Genomic DNA, 19,431 nt, shown 5'->3' on the forward strand with positions numbered 1-19,431 from the left:
CTGACTCGGGTGCCAAGCCAGTTGTGTGAAATGCTTTGAGATGTCATCCTGATGTGAAAGCTGCTATATAAATGTAAATTGCATTGGATTGTGAATGTTTCCTCGGATTCATTTTTAAACCAGCTCAGATCTAATTTCTTAAGATTTTGAAAATAAAACTGCAGAATATCTGTCCCTATGTCTTAATTTAACTATCCAGACAGGCTTTATAGTTGTATATAGTTATAATTTATAGTTACCCCCTCTTCCACGAGACCAGAAGACCCATCCCATGACTGTTGAATCCCTTTCCAATGGGTCAGACCTGAAAGAACTGGATAAGCACTTGAGGGAAACTAATATTATAAGGTATGGGGAAGTAGCATGGGCTGAGATTAGAGCAGAGAGCATCAGTGCAGAAATTATTTTCACTGGTCAGTGACTCAGTGACTGGAGGGCATCAATTTAAGATAGCTTGCAAGATAGCAAAGAGGGAGATTAGGAGGATTTGCTCTCGTAAGGTAAAGTGGATTCTGCCTCGACTACCACACCACTGTCAGATCAAGGCAGAATCCACATTATCTTTCGAGATCTAAAAAGGAATAAATTGCAGGTGTGTGTGTGGCGGGGGGATGGGGGTGGATGGAAGGTGATGCAAAATGAGACTGAATGGATTGTTCTTTCAAAGAGCCAACACAGACAAGATAGGCCATACGGCCTTCTTCTGTGCTATAAATATCTAAGGCTAGAATCAGAACAGACAATATGTGCTGCAAATATTCTCTGCCTCTAGTACATTCAATGAATTTCTTACAACAAAGTATATTGTTAACTTAGTGCCAGGTTAATCTGAAGTAAGCGCAGTTGTTAATACACTGAACTGATTCTCTTCACTCCAAATACCTTGGATGCCATTTGTTGGCATCTTCCATTGCATTGTCACTTCTTGCTTATTTCAATAGATTTGTTTTCATTGTTTCCCACTGGTTGGTTGGCACTGTATTTCATTCCCAGTTCCTCTCACTCACTGTCTCAGTCTCACCTGACATCAACCATGCACATGTGCACATTTTAGATCATTTTGCCGCCACACACGTCAGGCACCCTCTGAACGGACAGACAGCAGAGCCCTCTGGTAACCTCACCCGTTCTCGTGTTTGAGCCCGGCATTCGAGGGCGGAGGTCATCACAACCTAACCTGATACTGCCCTTGCCCAACATTCACATGTGCTCACGTATCACCTGAGTTGACTTTTTTAGTCCCATTTAAAATTATATAGAGTTAGGGTTAGGGTTTGTTGAAAGGCAGCAGGCACTGCCCCCAATCATTAGACTAATGCCCCAGCCCCAACAATCTTGTTAATGGAGAGGTTAGACAAAATGTCTCACCAAAGGGTATTAAAACATCGTACTCTTAATGTATAAGGGAATTGGATAAGCATTTGAAGACAAATGATGTACAAGGCTGTAGAATTATGTTTTGGTCAGCTGGACGTCTGGCATATGCAGAAACCTGTCACCATGCATAACACTATCGAAACCAAACTGAGAGTTCCACATATGTATGCCACGTACACATAGAAAGTAAATGGAATGGCTCACTCCCTCTAGAGGGATATACCATTTTTATCTAATTCAGAGAGTATTCGGGGCAGGTTGGCAAGAGCTAAGGATTGGGTAAGCTCTGAGTAAGCGCTGGGGCAACTGCTGGAATTTAACCAGCCGAAACTATATAGTTTGCCATTGAGAGTAATGTCTAGCAAGCCTCCTGCAACTTATCCAGCTGGGTCCACATTACCCATTGGGGCTTTAGCTTGCAGAGATAATAGGAACTGAATGGGAAATCCAATTCAGGAAGTGATACATTTGAGACCTAAATATTTCTAGCCAGGTGATGAAATGCCTCCTGCCTCTGGGTTGGATGGTTGTGTGTTCAAGTCCTCGCTTGGAGCTCCTGGTCATCATTCCCCCAGCGCTGCAATGTCAGAGGTGCTGTCATTCAGACAAGTCATTAAACCGAGGTCCTGTCTGCATATGCAGGTGGATGTTAAAGATCCAGTGACACTATTAGAAAAGAGAAGGGGATTTCTCCTGATGTCTTGGCCAACAGTGTGCTAGACTAATTGGTCGTTCACCTCATGTCTGGTTGTGGCAATTTGTTATGTGCAAATTGGCTGCTGCGTTTGCCTACAAAAAGAAGTCACTTTGGAAGATGTCAGGCACGGAAAACATGCCTGACATCAGAGCCGTTATTCTACAAAAGGATATAAAAGCTTGAAATGGAAAAAGGCCATTATAATAATAATCCTTGCTTTTGATGTAGTGCCTTATAATGTCATTGATGCTACAAAACAATAACAGCTTCCATTTATATAGCGCCCCCTCATGCCAGGTAGGGTCCCCTTTATGCAGGATGCACTGTAAACCGATGTGTCAGTGTCTATTTTGTGGTTGAACCCAGCAGCCAATTTCGTGCACAGCAATTTCTGCATACAGCCATTGAGTGTGTGGTTATTTGGGGGATTGTTGGGAGAGAGAAATTCGCAGGAGCAACTCACAAAAACAACAGAAACAAAAGGCCATTGGACCACTTAAACAGCTTCCTCCATAGACCAGGCACAATCTTCCGTAGTAGACTCTATTTCACTTCTTGAGCAAGATTTCCAAGGTTCTTCTCTGTACTCCCCCTTTTCTCCGCTAGTCCGTGCAGTCCCCTCCCACCTTCCCGGTCAATCCAGTCTTAATCTGGAAACTGAATGAATCAGCTTCCGAACCATCTTGAAGAACTTTCGCTGGCTCTTAAATTTGAAGACAAAAATGGTCTCCGGGAAGAGAGTGCCTGGAGTTATCTGGCCTCAAGGTTTCCAATATTCTTCACGTCAATCTATGATATCCTCAATTCTTTCTGCAGCTGGTCCCTCTACAGCACCCGCTATTGGTTCTGAGTGGGTGTGTCAGCCGGGTGAGAAGAGGTCAGGCTCGGCTGTGACACTGTCTACAATTGAGTGGCCCAGAAGGCTCACTTGGGTGGACAATGGCCAGTCCGAGCGGGGGGGGGTAATCAAAGAGCAACCAGCGCCCATAGAATCTCACCTCAGCGATGAGGGAGGGGGGAAGGGAGAAGACCAGGAGCAAAGAGGCGTACTCGGATGGGGTGAGGACTAGAGAAAAAAAAAATGATTGGACATAGAAAAACTTACATAGAAAGAATCCCTGAATCATATGATTACCTTCCAGTTCTGTGCAAGTAATAATAAATAATAACAGTAATCCTTACACTTGATATAGCGCCTTATCACGTCTTCACGACGTCTCAAAGCGCTTCAAAGAATATACTGTAAAGTGAATCGACTGTATGTTGTGTGGGTGAAACGCGGCAGCCAATTGCACACAGCAGTGTCCCACAAACAGTCGTGGATTGAGTGACCAATTTATTATTATTTTCTTTAAGGAATGATTACCCTCGGAAAAGCAATCCGCCAATTGACTAACAGCTGGGTTCCGACTTACTGCTAGGTAAACAGAGGTGTGTGGAGTAAGGAAACTTGCCCAACATTTCGCCTTGCCCGGGAATCGAACCCAAGTCTCCCGCTTGCGAGGCGAGTGCTCTAACCACTGAGCTACAGGACTCCACATAATTATTATCCTCAACAGACACAACATGAACTCTGCAATTGCAATTCCACCTTGTCATCATTGGCAAGAATATGTTCTTCTCCACGTAAAGGTGTGGTAACATTCCCCTATCGAGTCCAGGGACCCTCCAGCCTGGGGGTAGGGGGTGGGGGTGGTGGGGGGGAAAGGGGCTTAAAGGTTCATCGGAAACAGCGTCTCAGTGTTGGGCTGGTAATGAATCAAGGTTGTTAAAGATGTAAATACTGTGGCCAGTGAATCAAGATTGGAAACTAACTGCAGCTTTTTTCTCTGGTGCCATTCTCATGTCTTGCTCCTTCTTAATGGCCGGTCCGCAGATCCATTTGTGCCAACTGCAATATTAGGTGAGGCTCTTTCTTTCTCTCCCACTTACCGTAGGTCAGGCAGGGGAGGTCGGCTAGTAAATACAGCGGCTCACGGCTATTGTACTTTATTAATTGGAAAGAGTGGAAATAGAGTGACATCTCTTTAAAATAGTGCATCATTTTGCCACATTGCACTTCACATGACCAGAGCCCGAAATTCCCCCTAGCTTTAGCTTGTGAGAACCATCTTGCCTTAAAATTTTCAGCGATGCATTAAACAACTTCTAACTTAAGACTGGACTGAGGAATTTTCCAAAGTTATAACAACAACAATAATAACATACATTTGATACAGGATGGTCCACTACCTTTGAAGCAGGATAGTCTCTCAAAGCGCTTCACAGTGTTTATTGTAAAGTGTAGCCACTCTGTATTTTTAAGCAAGTTCTCAAATTTTATTACTAACAGTAATAATCCTTGCATTTGATACAGCGCCTTTCACGTCAGGAGGATGTCTCAAAGCGCTTCACAGGATTTAATGTAAAGTGTAGCCATTGTAGGAGTTCTGGAAGATTTCAAATTTTAAGACTCACAGGCTAAGACTAGGTAGAATTTCGGGCCTTTGCGGATCTCAGTGAAACGTCCACACCGGCACCCGATCGTCAATGTCACTCCAGTTGATTTTTTTGGAGGGTGGGGGGGAGGGGGGCTTAGCTCACTTTTTCTTTGGTGCCTTTTGTTTTTCTCTTAACTGTAAAGTTGATGAAACTGGGCACCTAAAAAACGCTGGAGGAGAGAATTGAGCATGACCTGGCTATTGTAATTGTAATGCAGTGTCCTGTTCTCTTAACCTCCCCTACAACCCTCCACCCCTCGTCCTAACTCTCACCATCCCCATCCAAACACACACACACAAAGACATACACACACGCACCTTTTCCCTGATCAGGCCCCCCCCCCCCACCAGCCATTCCATACATACTTCCAGTTCCAGTCATTGGAGCTGCGATCGAGATGAAATTGAAATTGACACTGATATCTACAAATGTGTAGGATTTAAAGGACTCACCTCGTTTCTGTCACGTTTTGTGGTGGAAATCCCCAATAGCCTTGTAAGCAAGTCAATTTGTGGCTGCAAAATCACTACACTCGCAAGGGGCACCAGCACAACACACATCAAGAAACCAAATAAGATCACAACAACATCCACAATAACGTGCCTTTACACAGCGCCCTTCACGCAGGCTAGCACCTCAGAGCGCTGGATAAAACACACCAATGCATCTCTCCATGATTGTTATAATTACTATTACTTTTTGAACTGAGCTAAGTTTAAAAATTGTTGGAAACTCGAGAAAGAAATCAAAATTTTATCTTTTTTTTTACAACAAAACAAATATACGCCGTTCACGATATTGTTCTTGCTTATGCCCTGTTTCCTTTTCTCCTTTTTTTTCTCCACGTTAACCTGTTTATGTATCTTTTTGTATTTAAAAAAAGTGCCAATAAATGGTAAGTTCCTCTGTTTTGCCCTAGTTCGGAGACGGTTTGTACGACTTTCAACCCCGCTCTGGCCAGCTCTGTTGTGTGTTGACTTGCATGGCAGTTGACATATAACATTTCATGCCCTGTGTGACAACCCCATGTCCCGCTGTAAAGCCATTCGGTTACTGGCATGCAAAGCGACTTTTCAGAACATTATCCCTTTCCCCTCCCCTCACTTCCTCTCGCTCTTCCCTCCCCACACACACACAGACCTTCCTCCCACAAAGAATCACCTCTCACGTTTGCCATTGTGGTATTCAGTTGGCATGTTTTTGCACTCGCCCCTTCCATCATCACTATTTATTTGTAGCTGTCTCTGTCTTTCTTTCTCTCTCTCTCTCTCTCTCTCTCGAAGTCACCATCCACCGTTCCATCTTCATTTCTAGATGTGAAGTATTGCGGCTTGCTGTGAATTGTTTATTCCCACCACCACAACCATGAAATCAAGGCTGGAAATTAAATTGCAGATTTAAAGCGCTCCGGCAGTTTGGGTAAAAAAAAAATAAAGAAAGCAAAATATATATGCATATATAAAAAAATGAAACCTCCCCCCAAAAATTGCAGTTGAAGTATTTGCAGGAATAATATTAAGTGTACAGACAGACCCTGTTATAATGCACTTCAGTTTAGAGGGGTTATGTTTATAGTGCGATCGCACAATGGACATACTGAAGTATGGGAAATTTCCGCCTGACCAGCTTCCTGCATATAGCGCACAGGAAATTATGTCTGCAGCAACCTGACGAACTTGAATCACTAACCAACTGCCATTTTTCCGGAACCCCTCCCCATATAACTCCAAACTACTGCGTTATAACTGCGGTCAGCCTGTGTATATATTGCTGTATCTCCTTCTCACTTCCAAAACTGAGGGAATTTCTACAAACCATTACTTGAGCTTGGTTTATTCAGGAGTTGGGGGTGGGGGGGGGGGAGCTGCGGGTGGGGGGGAAGAGGGAGAAGAGGAGGCGGGGAGTGGGAAACAAATCAGTTCAGGTGAAATTTTAAAAAAGCTTTGACGTTAATTTCTGGACCTAGATTTCATTTCCAGTGAATGAGTGTATCATTGTCACAGTGTTTGCTTGTCTGTGGGAGGATTCGGAATGCTGGCCACTTGCTGGTTAGTTTGTAGGGTGATTCATTCTGTTACCAGGGATGGGTTTAGGTCAGCATTGGGAAGAGAAGGAAGCCTCCCTCTCCATCCTGTCCCACTATTTTATTCTTCACCTAAAATCTACAGAGCTTCAAGGCATTTTACAGCTGTAGGGTAAGGTCGGACCAGGATAAGACACTAAACTGAGATCCCGCCCGCCTGTTCACCAGGTGAACGTTAAGGATCCCCTGACATTAATATTTGTTACATTTGATTTTTTTCACGTCGGGAGGACATCTCAAAGCACTTCACAGGATTCACTGTAAAGTGCAGTGACTGTTATTCTGTAGACACACATGATAGCCAACTTGTGCACAGTACAAACAGCCATGGAGTGAATGATGAATTTAATTGTTGGCCAGGAAACCGGGAGAAACTCCCTTCCCTTTTCAAATAGTGTCATGAGGTTCTTTGACGTGCACCTGAACAGACACACGGTACCTCAGTTTAACATCTCAGCCGAAGGAACAGCACCTCTGATAATGCAGTGCTCCCCCAGCACTGTATTGGAATGTCAGCCGAGACAATGTGAGTTTAAAGTCCCCCAGCGGGGCTTGAACCCACAACCTTCTGTCTCAGAGGCGAGAGTGCTACCAATAGAGTCAGGCTGATACCTAGCTCGTCTGGAGCTCACCTGGCACTTTTAGAAAAGAGCAGAGAGTTTGTCCCAGCTAACAATCTACCAGACAGTACTGGCCATCCACCTCATGGCTGCTTGCGGGATGTTGCTATGCACAAAACGAATGACGTGTTCGCTCACCAGCCAAGACAGTCACCACATTTGACAGCAATTATCCATGAAGAGCTTTGAACCACCGTTAAGACGTGATAAGGGGCTCTTTAAAAAAAGAATATTCATGCTTCCTTTAAAGCAACGTCCTGAACAAGCCAAAAAATAACTCTCTCTCGACAAAAGCGCTGTTTCTGTCGGCAATTAACTCACTCGGTCATTAAAATAATTTTTAGAAATTGCCTGTAGCCTTTTGTCTTATCCACATGAGTGATTTCGCCAATTTATCTCATGCCGTCTCTGAGGGATTGTGTTTTAACCTCGGTAAGAAAGCAATGCTGCATTAAACCATCGCTTTACGCAGCTGTAAAACGGTGGTCCAACACAATAGATACCCGTACATTAAAGAGGCTTCAGTCAAGATAGTAACAAGAGGTTTTCAATCTGATTATTGCAATTTTTTGGGGGGATGGGGGAAGAGGAGAGAGAGGTAGCACCGGAGGGAGGAGGTAGAGAAGTAGTGCCGGGAAGGGGGCATGGGATGGTCTGAGAGTAAGGGTTGTAGAGAAAATACATTTTTAACAAAGCTATCTGGGGAGCTGAGAAAGCGTTGGGTTTGCATGTGTTTAATCCCCTCCTGTCTGTCTGTGTAGATGAAAACCACACAATTGCCAACGAGGCCAACAGCCTGGTGCAGCCGCACAGCTACAAGAAGCGTGAGGCTGTGGACGTGCCCTATCAGACAGGCCAGCTCCACCCGGCCATCCGCGTGGCAGATCTGCTACAGCACATCACACAGATGAAATGCTCCGAAGGCTATGGCTTCAAAGAGGAGTACGAGGTGAGCCAAGAGCCCGGGAAGGCAATGGTCACTCCGCTGATGGACACATCATCATCATAATAATAATAATCTTTACATTTGATAGAGAGCCTGATCTCATCATTGAGATATCTCAAAGGGCTTCACACAATGTGTTGGGTATTTTGTGCCAATTGGGCACAAGCAGTGACACACAGACAATCGTGACTGACCTCAAAACCAGACATAGAGCTTCAATCCGCAACTGTCTGAATCAGAGACGAGAGTGAAACCAACTGAGGTAAATAGGTGTTTGGGGGTGTTTGAATGAAGGGAGAGAGGGGCACAAATCAATGGGATTTGGGGAGAGATTTCCAGACAGCAGAGAGTTAGGGTTAGGCATAGTGGCTGAACCACACAACTACAGGAAAACTCCATTGAAGTTATAACTCGTCGTTGCTCCTCAGGGAGATTGGAGGTCGTTCCTAGCGGGGGAGTTGGTGATTAGCTGGCGATGATCGCAATGCAGCTGTTACCCTGACACTGAAAGATGATTTTCATTCAACATACATGGCAGGCAGCACGTAAAAAAATAGTGAGGTTTCAGCTCCAGTCTGGCACTGAGCCATGGGAACACAGCAGGTCATTTTCAGGCAGGTGTAAGTGTGCAGAACACGAAGACTCAGACCCAGAGAGGGGCGTCAGGGGAAAGGACTGAAATGAGCCAGAAGCAGAAATATTTTAATATTGTTACTGAGGTTTCGCTTGGCCTCTACATGAAGTGATTCTTTAAATGACGCATATATGAATTAGTTAAAATGTGACCAGTTCTCTCTCACACACACACACTCATACTTACACACACACAAATATATTGTATATATAATATTATATATATATATATTCACACTCATACTTACACACATGCTCATGCACACACACACACAAACATACACACTCACAAGTGTATACAAACACACATGCTCACATAATAATAATAATAATCCTTGCATTTGATATAGCGCTTTTCACGTCAGGAGGACGTCCCAAAGCGCTGCACAGAACACACTGTAAAGTGAATTCACTGTATATTTGTGGGCGAACGCGGCAGCCAATTGCGCACAGCAGTGTCCCACAAACAGTCGTAGATTAAAAACGACCAATTTATTATTGTTTGGGTTTTGGAGGGATTATTATTAGGCGTGTGAAGTAAGGAAACTTGCCCAAGGTTTTGCCCTGCCTGGAATTGAACTCGGGTCTCTCACTTGCAAAGCGAGTGCTCTAACCACTGAGCTACAGGACTCCATAGACAGCCACATACACATAAACAATGGTATTTACCAGTTGAGGGAGTGAGGAACTGGCAGAGAGTAATCCGAAAAAGAATAGCCAAGAAAATAGGGCTAGACGAGAATTGTATAGTGCGCAAGAGATCACAAGAGAAGTTTGGATGGAGAAGGCCTTTTGGCCCATTTGCTTTCATCCTTTCCAAAATACCCAACTGACCACCTGCCTATTGTACCATCTCCCTATTGTACTGTTGTTCCTACTATTTGTGAAGGAATCCAGCTCCTGGCCTCAACAATCCTACCCAGTAACCTCATTTTGGTTGTTAATTACCTACTAATTTGGTGGTGGTTGTTGTTACCTATGAACAAAAACACTTCCTGGTGTCTGTCCTAAAATTGCTCTTCACACCCTTGAACCTGTGACCACTTGTGCAGGTGCCTTTGCGTTGTATTGGGGAGAGGTTCAGTGAAGAAGGAGAGAGAGGGAGAGGAAGATACAAGGATTGTGATATCAAGTGGTTTCACAAAGTTAGTGAGTAAACTTAAATTAGATGGTGTAACCATGGTAACTGACAGACACAGAATTCTCTGAATTTTATAACATTAAACTATTTTATTGGGGGTTTAATGCAGCATGATATTTGCATGCTTTCAGCCTTCCTGAGATTGGAAGATTCACACACATAAACATGCACATAAACAAACACACGTATAGATTAATAATATTCAACTCAAGAAATCACATTAAAAGTCGCTTGGGTCAGAAGTGTCAGACAAAGGGAGATTAGTTTGGCAGTCTCTCAGGAGCACAGTTTTATCTGTGCTAATTAAAATAATTGTTGCAAATGACTTCCGGCTTTAAACGAAATGAGATTATCATTACAACAATAGGTTGATAGAGAGTTATTGTCATTAATAAGCTCTTGATAGACATTGCAAATGTAAGCAAGGAGAGGTGATAACGCAATGAGAGAAGAGCTCATGACGCCATATGACATTCAGCAGTGAAGATGTTTTTGGGTTGTGCTGTGACGAGGTGAACCCTTGGCTCTCGCTGAGACCACTCCCTCGTGATTTAGTCAGCGTTCTTTTTGTCGGGGAATAATGGCAAAGGGTTAGTTGTAATGTTTACAGTGCAGAGTGATGTCATTCAGCTCTCTGTGCCCGTACTAATGCTCGTTCCTCTACTATCGCCTGCTCGAATCCCATTCCTCAACTAGTTAAAAATTATGAGCTGCCAAAGGATTGTATTTGTCAGCAATTTAGGTGTCATTCTGGCTCAGTTAGTAGCGCTCTCGCCTCTGAGTCAGAAGGCCATGGGCTTCAAGCCCTACATTAAGGCTTTGAACTTATAATCTTTCTGACATTCCAATTCAGTGCTGTGGGAGTACTGCATGTCAAAGGTTGCCAACCTTCAGGTGAGACATTAAACTGAGGTCCCATCTGATTATTCAAGTGAACGTTAAAGATCCCATGGCACTATTTGAGATTAAGAGAAAAGGAGTTTCGCCCAGATAGAATTCGTCACTCACCTCTTGGCTGTGGGACATTTTGGGTCATTACTGTCTGCAAATGGCTAGTACTGAATCTCCTTTCTCCCTTCTCTTATTCAGGGCCCAACCCTGTAATTGTGAAGCCCTCCGAGGCATTATCCTCCGTGAAGGGCTTTGTATAAATGCAACTTGTTGTCCTTGTTGAGTCACACTGGTAGTCGTCAATCTGAGAACGAAAAGAGTCCTCATTTCAGGAGAGACAGAAACGATGGCTCAGGATATCATGAGCTATTTCTCAATATGAGCAGCGCAATAGGAAACTGGTACTCACAGTCCACGCCCATACCCAAACTCCCCTCCCACCCAGCAGGTGTTTTGTGGAATAATTGGGATGGAGTTGTGAGGATGGTCTTTGGATGTCCTGAGATTTCTGTAATTCAAGGATTCTGGTGGAAGGGTTAAGGATCAGAAGATAATGAGATAAGGTCGAAAACTCAAATCTAAAAAAGCCCTTATCTCGTCATACCACTTCCCGAATCCAAGCTCCTCAGGGATACTCACTGCTCAAGCCTCATTTCCCGGGGGAGTAGAGTGGTTGGGGGGAATTGTTATTGTAAGCTGTTGAAAATAATTGTTTCTGTGAGAGTTGGAATGATGCTGCGTGCAGGAATGCAATGAGATCGCGAGCTCGATAGTGTATAGCAAGCGTGAGGAAAAATGTAGCATCTGTAAGATGACTCTGTGCTAAGTGCAATTTATCCTGAACTACCTTCGGCAATTTGAGGTTTTCAACCATATCTTGCACTCGCACCAACCCATTGTTGGTTTTAGAATTAACATCTCGAAGCACGTGTCGATAGGGAGAAGGAAGGGAGAATTAGAACAACAATAACTTGAACTGAGTGCCCTTTTATGCAAGGTAGTGTCTCGGAGACAGTATCAAATATATTGACGGAAAATAAGGTCGAAACAATATTTTATTTTCGCAGTGTTTTGAAGGCAGGGAAAATTAAGGAGCGAGAGAGAGAGAAAGCTGGTGGGGGTTGCAAGAGACTTTGGGAGAGTTTCAAAGGGCAAGGGGATAATTGCTGAAGGCTCGGCTGCCGTTGATGGGGTGGAGGGTGTGAGGACGTAAGGGCAAGAGGATTCCAGAGGAAGTTGCAGAAGAAAACAGTGGATTCTTCCGAATTCATCTGCTTGTGCTCTCTACCCGACTGCTCAACTGCTCATTCCTCAACCTTTCTGCCCTGCCCTGCCATCAGTGCTTGAGCTTTCAGTCTCTATGGCACATCCCACTGCCTGGTAGTCTCTCACAAAAGCTTTGCTCCTTCTCTTCCTGTCTTCGAAACCATCCTAAGTTACCTTTAGCCGTACTTCTGGTCTATATCTTCGAATAAATAAAATAATAATAATGTTTACATTTGACACAATGCCTTCCACGTCAGGAGGATGTCTCAAAGTGCTTCACAGAATATACTGTAAAGTTAGCCTACAAAATGCAGTCAGAAACCTTTATAGTAAATCCTATGAAGCGCTATGAGATGACCTCCTGACGTGAAAGAAGCTATATCATATTAACATGATTATTAATGTGAGGATATCACAAACCATATTCTCCCCCATTCTCCAACCTCCTCCTCCCTCTGACCCTGCTCTGCAATCCCGATCCTCTTTTTAAAGCACTCTGAGAACGGTCATTCCAAGTGAAAGGAGCTGTACAACCGCAACTTCAATCTCCACTTCACCCCGCCTGCTCCATATCCTCAGACTTCTCCTCTCTTCTCTCTCCACCTCTCCCTCCCACATCCACTCTGCTACCCACACCCACGGTCATCCGCTCGACCTGGTGATCACCCAAGGCGTCAGCGTCTCGGATGTCACCATCACTGACAAGGCCATCTCTGACCACTATTTCATCTCCCTCAATTCCCATATCCCTCTCCCCGTTACCTCCAAACCTACCACCATCTTCTACCGTCCGAGGAAGAAGATCTCCCCACAATCCCTCTATGCTGCCCTGGAGTCCTCTGATCTCCTCTCCCTCTGGCCCACCTCTCACAACAATCCACTGCACTCACTCTTCTCCACAGCACCCTCTCCACCACACTCGACGTCCTTGCCCCCTTCATCTCCCTAACTGCCTCCTATTCCTGATCCTCACCCTGGTTCTCCAGCCACCTCCGCTTGCTTAAGGGCCAGGTGCGGGTTGCCAAATGCACTTGGCCCAAATTCGGCCTAATGGTCCACCGGCACATCTGGCTGGACCTCATCAAGAACTACCGCTGCGCTCTCGCCTCAGCCAAATCATCCTCTACTCCAGGTTAATCCTGGAGGAGAAAGGCAATCCCAGGCTCCTGTTCTCCACCACTAACCGGCTTCTCCATTCTCCCAGACACGCCTTGCAGATACTTACCTCCGATTCACACTGTGAGAAAATGCTGGACTTCCTTGAGTTCAAAATCAAGGAAATCCACACAGCTGCCACTGCCCTCCCAACTTCCAACCCCTCCCTATCCCCACCCCACACAATTACCCATCCGACAATTACCCATCCCTCCTTCCACACCTTCGAACCTGTCACCCCCTCCTCTGTCTTCAACACGGTAACCTCCATGAAGTCCACTACCTGCTCCCTCGACCCCATCCCCACCCCTCTCCTTCAATCCCAGCTCCACCTCCTGCCCCACTACTCGCCGACATCATTAACCTCTCCATTTGGCACTGTTCCTTCCCCCCTCAAAACAGCCACTATCACCCACACCTTGAAGGAACCTTCCCTCGAGCCATCACAGCTATCCAGCTACCAGCCCATCTCAAATCTCCCCTTCCTATCCAAGGTCCTTGAGAGAGCCATTGCCTCCCAGCTTTGCTCTTTCTTCTCCTTTCACTCCCTCCATGAACCCCTCCATGAGGGCACAGCACGGAAACTGCTCTGGTCAAGGTCACAAATTACATCCTGACCATGTGTGACTAGGGCTCCCTCTGCCTCCTCGTCCTCCTTGACTTCTCCGCTGCCTTTGACACCGTGGACCTCTCAATCCTCCTCCACTGCCTCTCCTCCCACCTCAACCTTCAAGGTTCTGTCCTTGACTGGTTCAGGTCCTACCTTTCACACTGCCCCCACTTCGTCGCGGCAAACGGTTTCTTCTCCAGCCCACGCACTGTCTTGTGCGGTGTTCCTCAGGACTCTGTCCTTGATGCCCTCCTCCTCACCCTCTACGCGCTCCCCCTTGGTGACGTCATCCGCAAACATGGGGTAAATTTCCACGCGTATGCGGATGGCACCCAACTCTACATCTCTGCCTCCACCCTGAACTCCAGAACTACTGAGATCCTGACCGACTGCCTGTCTGACATCAAGTCCTGGACAAAGGCCAACTTTCTCCAACTCAATGTCAGCAAGACCGAGGCACTCTTGATTGGCTCGCGCCAGCGCCTCCGCACCTCAGGCGCTGGCAGCATCAGCCTCCATGGCTGCACACTCAACCTCACTAAGCCAGTCAGGAACCTGGGTGTCTTGTTTGACCCTGAACTGTCCTTTGTCCCCCACATCCGCGCCATGACCGGCACTGCCTACCACCACCTCTGCAACATTGCCAGACCCCTCCACTGCCTCACCCCTCAGGCTGCTGAAACCCTCACCCACGTATTTGTCACCTCAAGGCTTGATTATGGGAACTTCCTCCTCATCGGCCTTCCCAACTATTCCCTTCACAAGGTGCAGATCATCCAAAACTCTGCAGCTCGTGTACTCTCGTGCACCAGGCTCTGTGACCCCATCATTCCCACCCTCACCCGACTCCACTGGCTCCCCATCCCCCAGAGGATCGAGTTCAAGATCTTCGTCCTCACCTTTAAGGCCATCCATGGCCTTGCCCCTTCCTACCTCTCTGACCTGCTGACTCCCTACCAACCTGCCCGCTCCCTCTGTTCACCGGGCTCCGGCCTGCTCCATGTCTCCCACCCGACCCGCCCTACCATCGGGGGCCGGGCTTTTAGCCTCTTTGCCCCCACACTCTGGAACTCCATCCCACGGTCCCTTTGCCTCGCTTCCTCCCTTGCCTTCTTCAAGGCCGGTCTCAAGACCTTTATCTTCGACTGTGCCTTTGGTCTCCCTCCCACCTCTCTGCCTTCCCTCACCCCTACACCACCCCTCCCCCATGCTCGGACCCCGACAGCTAACTGTTCAGCGCTTTGGGACGTCCTCCCGACGTGAAAGGCGCTCTGTAAATGCAATTTTGTTGTTGTTGTTGTACAAGTGCAAATGGAATAGTTACAGACAGAGAGCAGCAATACTGTGTTGACTGATTGGATCAGTGCGTTGCTGCGTCAGGAAGGGGATGATCATTATTATTGTCACGTGTAACCTCTAGATCCGAAGGGCAGTGACCGAGCGAACTGTTCTTGGCACTGAGATAAGAATGGACCTGATCAGAAAATGCTGGGTACCTTAATGAAATTGCAGTGCACGGTTGAGTGAGCTCCGGGCAGGAACTGAGGCAGAGAGTTGGTTAATCAGATGGAAGAAGCCTATTCTGGAGCCTCAGTAAATGTCAAGAGCTTTCAAACAGGTACAGAGTTCAGGAAAGGACAAGGAGTCAAGGACTCACCATGGCAGAGAGGGAGCCAGGTTGTGAGGGGCATGGGGGGTGGGGGGGAGTGAGTGGAATGCAATTAGTGATAGAATCCCACAGAATTGACATGCAGAAACCCAGCACCATGCTTAAGAGTGTCCAAACCAGACTGAGAATTCCTATAGACATGGAAATATCCGTTTACAATTCTGTCGATGGTGATAATTATCACATTGAGCAAAAATGCGATCAGAAGCGACCAATAGTTATCACTGAACTGAGGCGGGGTTTCTCCCCTCTGTTCCACCGTGCCTCCTTCCCCAAAGCTATTGGTAACTATTGCTGCTTTTGATCATATTTTTGGTCAATGTGATCATTATCACTGGTGATAATTAGTAGTTTTGCCCTGGACCTTACACCTCCCTGTGTAATGATATCAGTTGCGAAGAGCAATGTTCCAAACAGTCATTGAATGACCATTAGGGAGATAATTTCCCCGGAAAGCGATCCACCAATCAAGTAACAATTGGATTCCTACTTACTTACCTTTCGCCCACAAAAATGTAGTCAATTCACTTCACAGGATATTCTGTGAAGCGCTTTGAGACGTCTCGAAGACATGATAAGGCGCTATATCGAATTCAAAGATTATTATTATTATTACTGCTAGGTAAACAGAGGTGTGTGGAGTATGGAAGTTTGTCTAAGGTTTCCATTGTCCATTAAATCAATATCCCTGTATCCTGGCCAACAATCCTCCAGATAAAATTTATCATTCACTTCATGGCTGTTTATGGAACATTGCTGTGTGCAAATTGGCTGTCGCATTTGCCTACAAAATGTCCGGTCACTACACCTTATAATATATCCTGTGAAGCTCTTTTTGATGTCTTCTTCATGTGAAAGGTGGTATATCAAATGAAGGATTATCATTATTTTATTTTGGGCTCAGACTACGCCTTCTCATCCATCTCGCCTTTAACCTGTAAATCCTTCCGACTTGTAGCGGTAGTTGGTGACCGGAGGCCAGACACTCAACAATGTTTGAGATTGCTCAAGCGCCTGTTAATTTTCGTTCTAAAAGATCGGGGCATTAAATGTCAAAGGAGCCGATTGAGATGTCTTAGTTGTCACTGTAGATAAATCCCAGTGAATCGTGGTGACATTCTGGTTTGAACGGATGGTTCTGATGTTCGACCAGGCGCAGTCACATTCTCATCAACATCCTGAAAGAGAATTGAGTTTGTCCGGGTGTACTTCCTGGCCAACAATCCTCCAGATTAGATAGCCATTTGTCTCATGGCAGTTTGTGGGATCTTTGCCATTGCACACAACAGCCCCTGCCTATGCCTGCTTAAAATAGTCGCTGTACCTGACGGTGAAATGCTTTGAGATGTCTCCGTGTGATAAATGAGTTTTTTTCTTGGTAAACTAAAAAGCGGCACTACTTGAAAAGAGAAGCGAGTTTCTACCCGCGTCGTGGCCAACAATCCCCCAGATAAAATTGGCCACTCACTCCATGGACCGTTTGTGGGACACTGCTGTGCGCAATTGTCTGCCACATTTCTACCACAAAATACACAGCCAATCCACTTTACAGTATGTATTGTGAAGCGCTTTGAGACGTCTCGACGATGTGATCAGGCGCAGTATCAAATGCAGAGATTATTATCATCATTATTATTATGATGATGCTGTTTTGTTTGCTTGTTTCTTTCTTTGTTTAAAGCGCGTATGGGATTTGCTGATGCCTGAGCGCACCCCTCTCGGGAAGGGAGGGACCTTGCCCTTTAAAAATGCCCCTGTTGAGGGGCTGCTTGTGGTGGCAGGGTGACCGGTGGTTTGTGGTCGGTCATGAGTGAAATGATAAGTGATCTGAGAGGAGCTTCAACAGAGCCGAGCGGTGAGTGCTCTGAGCAACGGTGTGAACTACATGGCTACATAGCGTGACAACAGAGACACTTTAAGCAAAGGCAGTAAAAGATTGTAATAAGCATTTTTTGAGTCACTGCAAAGCACATTCAGGAGGTAACGAAGAGCAGCACAGGCTGCTTGTGCTTTCTTGAACCTCAATCTACCCGGCGAGAACATCTTTTATTGTCAATCAGCACCACCATCACTCAGGTTTTATCAGCACTATACAGGACAGTTCACTCCTGTTGTGTGTTATTTTAATTTCAGGGACATTTCTATTCGTTGCTGCTGCAATTTGAAAGCAAAAGCATAGAAAAAATTGTTTAATTCGTACAGAGTGGGACTAATTGGATAGCTCTTTCAAAAAGCCGGCACAGACACGATGGGCTGAATGGCCTCCTTCTGTGTTGTAGGATTCTATGATTATATGATTTATAAAAAAAAGCAAGAGGGATTGTTATCAGATAAGTGAGCTTAGAGCAGCTCGTGTGAGCCAGTCAGCAGGTGCTGAGGTGAGTTTCGCCAACAAAATATACACACTACACATCCTGTAAAGCGCTTTGAGACGTCTCGAAGATGTGATAAGGTGTTATATCAAATGCAAGGATTATTATTATTATTACCTCCCACGCCACCTCTCTTCCCGTCGTTCTCCACACTGCCTTGTGTCTCGTACACTCTTGTGAGAGGCTGTGTGGAGAACGACGGGAAGAGACTGGAACAGGAAATATGAGGCAGCGCAGAGAGCAGCAGGAAGGTGGCGCCACTAATGATCCATCGCCTCTCCCTCACCCTATTGCAAAACCTGGCTCGGTGGGGGGTAGGGCGAGGAGGGGGCACCAGGAACTTATCCTGAATCAGATTTATATACGTACAGAAACTCCTCAGACCGTTGCATAGAGGTCAGAGGACGTTAGTGGAGTCCTGGAGTCCTGTAGCTCAGCGCTTAGAGCAGTCGCCTCGCAAACATGAGACCTAGGCCTTCGAGACGCGATACAAGAGAAAATTGTAGCAGAATTAGAGGCCATTGAAGGCATTTTGCTATTGAACTGTTGACACCAGATCCTTTATGATTGCTTTGATGCAAGAAATGTTTTGTCCTCTTGTACAAAAGGAAATGGATGAGTCCTGACTGCATACTTTTGTGTATGTCGAGGCGTTTTTGTATGTGTGAAAGGGCTAACTTATTTACTCTTATCCTTCTGTCTGTGTTTGTGTTTGGTGTAAATTGATAGACTCATTCGTATTCCACTGACACCAATAGACTCCTGTCAAAACGTTGGACCGTTTAATTTGCCATTAAGTCTGCTCTCATAATCCCACTGACACCAATACACTACTGTCAAAATGTTGGAGCATTCAACTTGGCATTAGTCCAGCCATCGGGGAAGTGGACAACTTTTTATCTTCCTCCTATCCTGGGACAATGGCTCAATGCTGGGTATGAAAAGGACTATTAAGCTGAAACATCTCAAAGCTCTTCACAGCAATTAACGCAGTGACATTCATTTTCAGTGAAATGAAGAGCTGTGTTGACGCGAGACGAACTTAGCAATTTATCACAAGAGAATTCTTAGGAAACTCTTCCAATAACATCACAGGATCCACCTGAACGGGCAAAAGAGTTTGGTTTAATTTCTCTTCATATGACAGAAACTCTGACAAAGCAGTGCTCTCCCACCCAGTACTGGCGAGAGCGCAACCGTTCTGCATTGGCAGCGCAACCATTCTGCATTGGCAGCGCTAGAATAATAACAAGGCAATATAATAAGAATCGTAACAGGATATACTGTAAAGTGGATTGACTGTGTATTTTGTGGGTGAAATGCGACGGCAATGTCCCACAAACAGCCATGGAGTGAGTGACCAATTTTATTTGGGGGATTGGTGGCCAGTATTCTCTTAGTGTGGGCCAGGGAACACAAGGTGAGAACAAATGAGTCAAGAGCCTTCAGAGGTCCAAATTTCCACCCAGCCTTAGCCTGTGAGACCACTT

The 19,431-nt window shown here is 45.7% G+C and overlaps 1 protein-coding gene across 1 annotated transcript in view; it reads left to right on the plus strand.

Annotated features, from left to right (window-relative positions):
* Positions 1-19,431, plus strand: part of LOC103181055 (protein tyrosine phosphatase receptor type M) — a 220,877-nt gene that overhangs the window by 169,900 nt on the left and 31,546 nt on the right. Inside the window, 1 exon segment of the mRNA XM_007897258.2 lies at positions 8,020-8,207. Within this exon segment, the coding sequence (XP_007895449.1) occupies positions 8,020-8,207 (188 nt within the window).

The sequence above is a fragment of the Callorhinchus milii genome, unplaced genomic scaffold (genome assembly GCF_018977255.1).
Source record: "Callorhinchus milii isolate IMCB2004 unplaced genomic scaffold, IMCB_Cmil_1.0 Scaffold2, whole genome shotgun sequence".
In the NCBI taxonomy this organism is placed as follows: domain Eukaryota; kingdom Metazoa; phylum Chordata; class Chondrichthyes; order Chimaeriformes; family Callorhinchidae; genus Callorhinchus; species Callorhinchus milii.